Source organism: Fukomys damarensis, unplaced genomic scaffold (genome assembly GCF_012274545.1).
Source record: "Fukomys damarensis isolate Sample0158 unplaced genomic scaffold, DMR_v1.0_HiC HiC_scaffold_8, whole genome shotgun sequence".
NCBI classification, from domain to species: domain Eukaryota; kingdom Metazoa; phylum Chordata; class Mammalia; order Rodentia; family Bathyergidae; genus Fukomys; species Fukomys damarensis.
The window spans coordinates 19,243,687-19,254,063 of NW_022900920.1; the positions used below are offsets into that span (position 1 = coordinate 19,243,687).

At 40.3% G+C, this 10,377-nt stretch overlaps 1 protein-coding gene across 2 annotated transcripts in view; it reads left to right on the top strand.

Moving 5' to 3' along the window:
* Window positions 1–4,788, top strand: part of Fam204a (family with sequence similarity 204 member A) — a 31,272-nt gene extending 26,484 nt beyond the window's left edge. For both annotated transcript variants that reach the window (XM_010634529.3, XM_010634531.3), the window contains exons 7-8: window positions 1,698–1,804; window positions 2,095–4,788. In XM_010634529.3, coding sequence (XP_010632831.1) covers window positions 1,698–1,804; window positions 2,095–2,146 — 159 coding nt within the window. In that variant the 3' untranslated portion in view covers window positions 2,147–4,788. The remainder of the gene's footprint in view (window positions 1–1,697; window positions 1,805–2,094) is intronic.
* Window positions 4,789–10,377: the final 5,589 nt, after the last annotated feature.

Here is a 10,377-nt window from a genome sequence, read left to right on the forward strand (position 1 = left end):
TCCTCTTCCTTTTTTTTTTTTTTTTTTTTTTTTTTTTTTTTTTTTTTTGGCTTTTTGAGACAGGGTCTCACTCTGTAGTTGAGACCGACCTGGAACTCACTATGTAGCCCAAGCTGGTTTTGAACTCACAGTGATCCTCCTGCCTCAGCCTCCTGCGTGCTGGGATGACAGGTGTGGGCCACCACGCCCGGCTAGTCAGCTTCATCCTTACTTGCAGTTCGATAGCAATCTGTGTTTAGGTTGGGACTGTGTCTCCAGCACCAAGCGGTTGCTTGGCAGATTGTACATTTGTGTCCTCATAAAGTTTGGCGGGGTAAATATTCTCCTTGTGTGAAAGATGATGCAGTAGTGCTGCTAACATTGCTTTGATTGTTGAGAGGATACTGAGTTTGGTCCACTTTCTCAGGTGGGAGCTCAAGTCATAGTCATTTTTTTCTTCAGCAACTGTCCTGTTGAAGCACCTTGATTTGTGAGCTTCCCTCCATTTTTGTATTCATTCTTGCCTGAACTGAAAAGTAAGATCTGTGTTTCTCTTATTTATAAACTCTACTCAGTGTTTGATTATCTTTTGTCTCTTGTGCCCTAAAGAAAACTATTTTCCGAGATGAGCTGGAAAACACATCAGACGTGCCAGACCTTGCTTTCCTGATTGGCCTCTTCCCTTGCACATGTGTTCATAACCATTTTCTATGCCTTCCTATTGGCAAGCAGATCTCTAAAACCTAGGCTGTGATGAACTGACCTCAGAGTGGCTTCTGGGTTTCTTCTCATCCCCACATCTGCTTGTCTACTAATATGCATCACGTTGAGTGAAAGAATAGGAAAGGCAAGAAACACCAGAAGGACTTTTAGCTTTTTCTGTTCTCTTGGGTTCTTAATGGATTTGTTTGAGGCCTCCATTATAATTGGGCAGTTTAGAATAAGAGCTCATAGAAGCTAGAAGGTATCAGCACCCCTGTCTTGGAAACAGCTTTGCAGCTAGAGAAGGGCTGGAAGAAGGCAGAGACTGAATTAGCGATGACTTTGTCAGTGGGGTGTTCTTTTGGAACAGACCAGGTAGGATTTCTGGTTGCACATCCAGGGGCCTTAAAGAGAAGGCCCCACCCAGGAAACACCCGAATCCTGGGGTCCAGCTTTTCACTTTCTAGGACCTTTCATATTCTTTTCTCTCTCAGAGTCTTAAAAGCTGTTCCTCATCATGCATAGTGCATTTATGAAGTAGTAATTAGCTTTTCCATGTTTTATTAATCCCATCTGTAACTGCCAATCAGAGCTTCTGATCAGCATGAGATAATTGGTGTGACCTACTGAGTTGCTGTAATTCTAGCCCAAAGCAAAGAAAGTTGATGTCTCTGTCAGTCTGTGCGGCCTTATCAGGGCAAATTCCTGTTCAGCCTATTGAAATGCGGGGATAGCTCCAAGAGCCTCATTACTACCTTTGTGGACCCTGGAGGGGCCTCACTTTGGAAAGGATTTCCATCCAGGAGATGGTTCATGTAGGGTTTTTAGGGAGCAAAGGGAAATAATGGACCATATGTGTGTATTCATTATACTTTGTTCAAGAAGCCTGAATGTAGAATTTCTGATCCCAGACATGGCTTTCTTACCTACATGTTCTCAATTAACATAGCACTATAATACTTATATTAGCTGGAATACTTGTTTTCACATTTTTTTTTCTCCTTTGTAATTCTTAGCTTGGTGTAAAAATTGCCAAAGCAATTGCCTGTCACAAGTTTGTAAAAGCCAAAAAGGAGGCCGAAAACTCACAGGCTGCTCGAAAAAAGAAGAAACTCGCATGGGGGTAAGTTTCCTTACGATTTTTAATAGTAATTCTACTGACTTCATAGGAATTTCAGACAGCCTGTTAATACATTTTATGAATCCAGTTTGTAGGTAACTTATTTTACCTTGTATTTTTGTTTAGAAGCTTATAAATAAAGAGCCATTTCTTTATCCTGTTTACTTTATAAGCAGTTGAGTGTGTGGAATTTTTAGGTTTGTTTCGCTTTGGTCACTTAGTAAACATGTACTTTAGCAAAGTTTTAATTTTATTTTAGAAAGAAATTGAGATTTTTATGTTCTTCATTTCAGGTTTGAAGCAAAGAAGAGATGGGAAACCAAAAGCAACATGGGATATATGTAACTGGGCAGAATTCTTCAAGACACATGTAGACTTGTGTGCTTAATTTACAGAAAAGATTTTTCTATTTAGGTCAAATTTGTCAGGAAATCGATAAAAGTAAGAAAAAATAAGCATAAATCTTGGGAGTTGATTATCAGCTCTTTTAAGTTTTATTCTAAGGGGTTCATTCTATTGAAGTGATGGAATGAAGTATTTTGTTATTTATGTAAGAAATCTAAGCATGCATACAAGAAAAGAAGGTAGAATTTTATTTATTTGTATAGACTTAGAGTATAAAGTCAGTTTTACTTTTTATCTGTTTGGTATAGCATAGCCTGTGAGATCCTTATACTCTCTTATCTATTCTTGGCATAACTGTACTTTTTCTGGAATTACGTTTTCAAGATTGGCTTCTGTTTAAAATAGATTAGTCATAAGTGCAAAAAAGTCTCAGTTGATGCTTTCTAAATGACTGTAATTACCTTAATGCTATAAAAACAATTATTGATTCTTTATTGGAAGCAATGGCATTGTCATTTCAGAGTCTCATATAAAAGCAGTAATTTTTGTGTACCTTCACATGAAATGATTACAATGAAAAAGGGACAAAATATAGTCATTGGAGTTTCATTGAAATTGAGCTCTGCCTAGAATATCTTCCTATATCTCCTAGCCATGTCAATCTTTAAATTATGAGATGGTTCTTAGAAAAAAAAGTGGTTTGACTGTACTAGACAGTTATAACCTAAGATAACTGAATCATCTAAGAACTGGTTTGCTTTTATACTCTTTCCAGTTACTCCTTAAAAAATGGAGTGGAATGTTTATTCGTAAAGATAAGAAAAACAGATGAAATGAATTAATGCTCATAAAGAGAGGCATGGTACCACAGGAAGTAGTTTTCATTAGATAAGTGTTTCATTGTGCTAATGGGAAGTTGCTTTGAGAAGTCATACGATAAGCAGGTAAATAGGATCACAGTTGGATACTATGAAAAATGAGTCATTATAATTTATTTTTAGATTTAAAATATTAACATAGTTTTATTATGGGAACATTTAAATTTTTTCTGTGTTCTAGATTAAGTGTATAATTAGTTGCTGTTTAAGAGTCCAGAAGTCATATCTTGCTTCCATTTAATTGAGAAAAGTCAGTGTAGAGAAAGCAAGTATAGGAGATTGTACAGCTCCTAATTTATCATGCAAAGCTACCCAGCCAAATTTTGGAATATTGTATATTTTATGATTTAAAATGGGCTGTCGTGTTCTCTTGCTATTACCATATACTGTCTGCTACTGCATCCCAGCTCAGACTCCTGCTGGTTTACTGCAGACTTACATGTGGGAAGCTCTCCTTTACAAATCCATTGTGGGAAGTATCCATTCTGCAATACTGGCTTTGTTTGAAGTACGAAAATGTTACATTTGAGCATGAGGGTGGTGTAGATATTCTCCTAAGTACAAGTGTTTCCTACCCTGGAGCCTCTGCCTCATTTTCCTTTTTTCCTAGATGCATGTCCTGAGGGCATTATAGCCCCTCCAGGCATATTTCCTTTCTCCTGCTGAGGCCTTGCTGTCCTGGCCGGTTGTAGTGTGTTAGATAGGGAGCTTCTGACCCAATCCCTCTGACCCAAGTCCACCACCTAAGCCCTTCACCTCACTTGGGGCCAACAGTTCATCTTCAGTACCTCACTCAGGGCTCTTGTGTCCTCGGGAACTTTTTAACTGAGTGGAAGGCAGTATGGTGGGACAGATGAGGCAGCCACATCGCCTGAGTTCCTACCTTTTAGGTTGTGTGCAAATCTTCAAAACATACTGGTATAGCCAAAGAGTGGATGGGAGAGAACAATTTGGAGGTGAGGAAGGAAGTGGGTATCTTGGGCTGACCCTGCCAGCACCTTATTAGGGAACCAGTTTACATGATCAGCTTTAGTACAAATTAGACATCTTACTCATTGAAGCAATAAAATGGGAGCTTTATCCCTAGAGTACCATTGTTGACCAAGGAGTCATTGGACTTCTCCATTCTGGTTGCATCGAAATAAGGGTTCTTTTTGGATCAGTAATAACTTCAGTTCCTGAAGCTTCAACATGTGCATTTACCACCAGAATGCTTGAATTAGATTAGTGATGCAAACGTCAGTTATTGTTAACTAAGATTAATATGTTTTAGGCCATTGGCATGGCATTAATGTAACTGTGATTTATTGTTTAAGTACTTTAGGCTAAAACAGCTTACTAAAGAACAGTAATTTTGAGCTTTAGAGCATTGGTTCTGAGATGTAAAGTAGATAGTGCATTCTTATTTAGGAGCCTCGGGATGTTTCTGATTTTCAGCAGAGCAGTCTCTTTCACCAAAAGGAGAGTTTGAATATATAATCTCAGGCTTGCTATAATTAGCTCTGATGACAGAGTCAGCCAAGACTATAAATCAGTTGCTAAACAGGTTTCTGCAACTGATCATAAATCTTAGACTCCATACTTTAAATACTAATTTTGAGGGGCAGACAAATAAGGGAGGGGCTGGCCAAAACCAGAAGCAGAATGTTACCTGAACATTAGGTTTACACTTAAAACCTCACATTTAAAATCTACTGATTGCTTTTATGTCTTTTGTCTAAAATGTTATCTTTTAAATATTTTAATAACTGAGTTTCCTTTTTTGGGGGGTATCAGGGATTGAACTTGGGTCCTTGCACTTGCAAGGCAAGCCACCGAACCGCTGAGCTAAATCCCCGGCCCAATAACTGAGTTTCTTAACTGATGAAATGTAAATCTAATTTATAAAGTATACAACTTGAAAAGTGCCTAAGTTATCATTTGTTAGTTAAGGATTAATACTACTTTTTTTAGAAATAACGTGTCTTACTATAAATATTGTATAAGGCCGATGTTTAAATAAGCCAATTATGCATTATTTTTTAAAGCGATAAAAGTGTGGGGAAACAAGCTGGTGTTCTGACAGGTTTCATTTTGGAAAACCAACTAGTAAAACCTAGTCATCAAATTCAGAACCAGCTGAGACAATTCAAGTTTTTCTGTGCTGGGAGAAGTTGCTTTTATTAGTATCTGGCAGGGTTACAGATGCTTTGCATGTCAATTTAATATTTTTTCAAGCCAACTGTTTATTCATTGGCTTAAAATTTACACTCTACTAAAGTCTTAGCTCTGACTTTCATGAAACAAATAGTAATATTTGGACAAAATATATACATGGAAATCTTTTTCCAAAACCAAATGTAGATTGGCATTTCTGGCATCAGTGCCTTCTAACCTGGTGATACATCTGAAAGTGCTTTGCAAAGTCCAAGGCTTTAGAAACTCATAGCATTGTGCTTTAATTTTTTTTTAAATGGTACTGAAGCTTGAACCTAGGGTCAAATGCACACTAGATAAGTGCTATCCACAGAGCTACATTCTCAGTACTTTTTTTTTTTTTTTTTTTTTTTTTTTTTTTTTTTTTTTTTTTTTTTTTTTTTTTTTTTTTTTTTTTTTTTAACTTCAGTTTAAGAGAATCCAGGCTGTTTTCAAATCCAGGGTGTCTTGGCTTTCTGAGTAGTTGGAATTACAGGTCAGTACCACCATGCCTGACTTCAAGTACTTTTATTATGAAGTAATCAGAACATCTTTCTAGGTTCTCACACTTAAATTAGTGAGAGTAAAATATGTGTTATAGTAAGTTCCTGTGAACTACTGAGAGACTTTTCATCAGTATTGAGGCATTGAGACTCATTTTCCATTTTTGAGGCTGAGGTACTCTGTAAATTTGATAAAATGAGCAGAACTACATTCTTTAGTAGTCATTTTATTTTTCCTCTACACTACCCACCTTGAAAGGGAAAAGGTGTACACACATTTCTTGGTGTCACAGCTGTGAGCAGCACATACTTGACTGGGGAAAGGATTCTTGACTGGTAAAGAGTAAAGAACGGGATATCATGGGTGTTGGAATGAAATGCACTGCCTCTTCTGTAACACCTCTTTCTCTGGTGAGATTCTGGCGGGAAGTTGTGCACACTTGCCCAAGATGTCTTCAGATGCAGCGGTGCCATCCGAGCCACTTATGCCACTCTGGCTTAAGGGATTTTGATCCCTGGAACACAACTACAGGCTTTGTTGGGGCAGTTTATGAAATGCTGTGCTGTATACTGTGTTTTTAGATCTGCTTGTAAAATCAAGACGTAGCTAAGGCATGATGCATAATTATATTTAATAATTATATTTTTATTAGTATTAGTAATGCCTTTTTTAATTCAAGTAGGAAAAAATGTAAAAATTTTCCAATCGAGAGGGCTTTTTTATTTGTTTTTTGGCTAGAGTCTTTCTGTGTAGCCCAGGCTGGCCTCCAACTCAGTATGTCCCTGCCTCAGCCGCCCAAGTGCACCCGGTCACCACTTTTGGCTAACGTGGCATTTTTAAGAAATTTATGTTTAGTACTGTAGATGCCTTTTATGTCCAGATCAGATTACTTAAGGGAATACCTAGGATTGAAAGGGGAAGGGAGGGCAGTGTCCGAGAGACGTTTTGGCTGCTAAGTGCTTCTGTGCCAGGCTTCCCTGGTTGGCACCACTCTAGCAGCTGCAGCCTGGGTCCATGGGTTGCCTCTTGCTGAATGGCTGCAGGGGGCTGCTCTGTGACAGGTATGGAATGAGGTAATCCTCCCACCTCTTATTTCTGAAGGGTGTGTCTGTCCAGTTATTACTTGTTCATTGAACCTAGAGCTTTAGAAATGAATGGCTATGGTACAAGCTGTAATTATTGATGTCTGTTTCATATTCTGTAAGTTCTGGCATTTGATCAAGAAGTTAATATAGCACTTCATCTTCAGGCTGAATGTGTCTCACCTATCAAAGTTTTATTGTTTGATGGATAGCATACAATTATGACTGCTCAGAAAAAAAGTGTTTTCATTTGTGAGGTGAGTGATACTAGAAGAAGTAATTATGGATGTCACAAGAAATAGTGAAACAGTGAAGCTTTGAATTTCTCCCCACATACTCTCTGGGAAACATTTACTGAACACATACATATCAGATATTGACCTAGCTGGTACACAAAGATGGGAAAGCATATTTAATGGGAAGTACATGTAAACCAGTATAATGTAAATCAGTGACTTTCCTTTGGTGAACACAAACTAACCTAACCAGGGCATATACAGGATACTGAATTTCTTAACTGGGCAGTTAGCTGCTACCATCCAGCCTTAGTGACTGATCCCAACTTCTGCCCATTTTCTGTGCTCTCCAGAGGTGGGTCTAGCGGACGCAGTATGACTCAGGAGTGAGTGTCACCATTTGTTCTGTACATGACTTAGTAATTTAATGTGTAAAGGTTTTCTTACTGGGTCAGTGTGTCCTTTACGTTAGAAAGGTTGATATCATGTTGCCTGCCCATATTGGGGAGATGCCTCCCAAAAAACAGTGACGCAAGCGCAGTCGAAGTTTATTCTTGACACAAAGGGTAATCCAACACCAGCGGCCTCTGTTCCATCCAGTCACTCAGACTCAGGCTGATAGTGACTCTGCGCCTCATTTTCCTGTCATTCCTGGGCACTGCCACACAGTCAAGTGGAAGGGAAAAGAGCCATCATGGAAGTTACGGCTCGAGTGGGAAGTGGGACTTGCTACTCCTCGCTTTGCACTGGTGAGAATTTCATTACCTCACCACACCTAACTGCAAGGAGGCTGAGAATGTAGACCAGCTGTTCCCAGGAAGGAGAGGAAGTACACTTTAGTAAATAACCAGTAGTGTCTGCCACGTTGCCTCAGTCACACATGATGTTGAAGCATGAAATCTGAAGTTTGCTGATGATAAGTAGCATAAACTGCTTTATGTGGCTCGGTGTAGTCATTTTCACTTAGATGTGTTGACAGAGCTGAGTCAGAGAAGCCACTCATCTTACCAAGCAGTGAGTGTGGTGTCGAATGTAGGGAGTGCCGAAGTGGATTTATGTGCTCAGTGGTGAGGCGGAGGTGACACTTAGAGCAAGTCAGATGGGACTGTTGGGACTGCACCAGGCAGACAGGAAGAGCTCCCTGCCAGGAGCAGGTGACACACTTGAGGTGCAGCAAGAAATTTAGCACAGTGGAGTGAGAGGCGTTGGAGCTGCAGGTCTGGCTGCAACCGACTCAGCCGTGAGTCTGTTGGGGAGTCTGATTGTGTGTGGTGACAGCTGGGTGCCTGTGCGTGGTGAAGAAGGTGGTAGGAGAACAGGTTTTTGATTATTAGGAAATGTCACATTTCTAGTTCAGTCTTAGCAAAAGGCATTTTGTAATGTAGGTTGTATTTAGACTGTCAGGTACTTGGGGAATGTCCTAGAAGTGTCATGGAGACAGCTCTGTACCACCTGATGGTCAGAAGAGCGGTTGGTTGCAGAAGACAGGTCAGGAGAGAGGTTTTCACAGGTGGGCTGTCAAGCCAAGTGGATGAGGGAGAGGTGGCTGTTAGTGTCAGCATCAGGTGGCATGGGGAATGTGGCCAAATCAGACATTCAAGCCAGCATCACAGCAGATGGTGTCTTAGGCGGGTTTCTGAGAAAAAGTGCCTGAGATCTCTTGCAAGTATGTAGGTATGTGTGTATTTATGGTGCCAGGGATCAAACTTGGGACCTTGCACTAGTAAGGCAAGGCAGCAGAAGCACTGAGCTAAATCCCCAGCTCTTACAAGTTACTTATAAACAGGCTCTTCGGGAAAGAGAGCAAAGCCAAAAGGAAGGCAAGCGGCTGAGCAGGGTGAAGCCACTATGTGGGGGAAGGCACTGTGAATCCTGCTTATGACAAGAGAACCCACCTTTGCTAATAAGCTTTTTCAGTGCATGCACCTGTGTGTACTGTGCCCCAGGCAAGACATCCTACTCATTCTTACTGGGCTGAGACCTAGTCCAGGGAGATCTAGTTAGAGTAGTATGTGGCATTGAGCTTGAAGTCAGAAGGGTGTTTTTTGTTTTTGTTGGTGCTGGGGATCAAACTTGGGACTTTGCGCTTGGGAGGCAGGCGGCAGCACCACTGAGCTAGATCCCCAGCCCTGAAGTCAAAAGGGTTTGAACTCTCCACATTCTACTGGTTATTATGATAAAACGAGAAGGGCTAGATGGAAACTGGCTGGATTTGAAATCACAAGTACTGTGACTATTGATTTCAAGAATAAATTAAACTATTTGAGACTCGCCTTAAATCCCCTTACTCCTTTAGGTTTTACTTGACGTTCATCATGGATATCACATCCTCAAAACCGTCACATAGATTTCCGACCCCAGACACACCTGAGTCTAAGCAGGCCCATCTGGTTCTGTTTTGCCTTGTTTCAGGCCTCTTCAGGCAGCTGTCGTGCATCTGGCCTTGTGCAGACCAGCAGGCCAGCATTTATATGGGATGGATGGATGGACGGATGGATGGACAGACAGACACACTTAAGAATCTTTCCATTCAAACTATTTGAAGTGTTGATATCTTTAATCTTCATTACAGATTGAGAACATAGGCTTGGAAATATTCAGCTGAAAATGTTTTAAACGCTTTATGCTCCAAACTAAATGAGACACATTACTTGTACAGATACCCTATAAATGTCTAGCATTTCAGAAACCTTAACTTCTTTCTTTACTGTTTCCATACATTGCTCTTGGACCATCCTTCTAAGGAAGCCAAACATACATTAAATTTTGTTTAGATGAGGAAACTTAGGTGCTGGGAGGTTTCATAAAAGGGCCAGAATTAGAATACAGGCCAGGTCTTTACCCTTTTCCCTGTTCCAGTGTGCTGCATGTCCCCTAAAAGTTCACATGCTCAAAACTTAATCCTGAAATGTAAATGTTAGTGGTATCTGGATAGAGAAGTTTGGGGGAAGTGGAATTAGAATTAAAGTCAAGAAAGTAGCCCCTATGATGGATGAATGACTCTAAGAAGAGGAAGACAGACCTGAGCTAGCGGGGCTCCTCTGTCCCTCCACGTGCTGTCCTCCACCCTCCTGTAACGCAGCAAGAAGACGCCCACCAGATGCCAAACAAGGCCCCATGCTCTTATACCTCTCAGCCTCCAGAACTGTGTGCCAAGTCTACCTTATAAAATACCTCAGATAATTTGTTACAGAAACAGAAAAAGGACTAAAACATGGTGGTTCTTGAAATGTAGTCAGTGCTCACTGACAAGCAGAATCACTTGTTAAAATAAACTCCCAAGGTCCTTATCTGGAGACTGCCTGGGATTCTGCATTTTAATAAACTCTGTGATTAGTGCAGCCTAGCAAAATGTG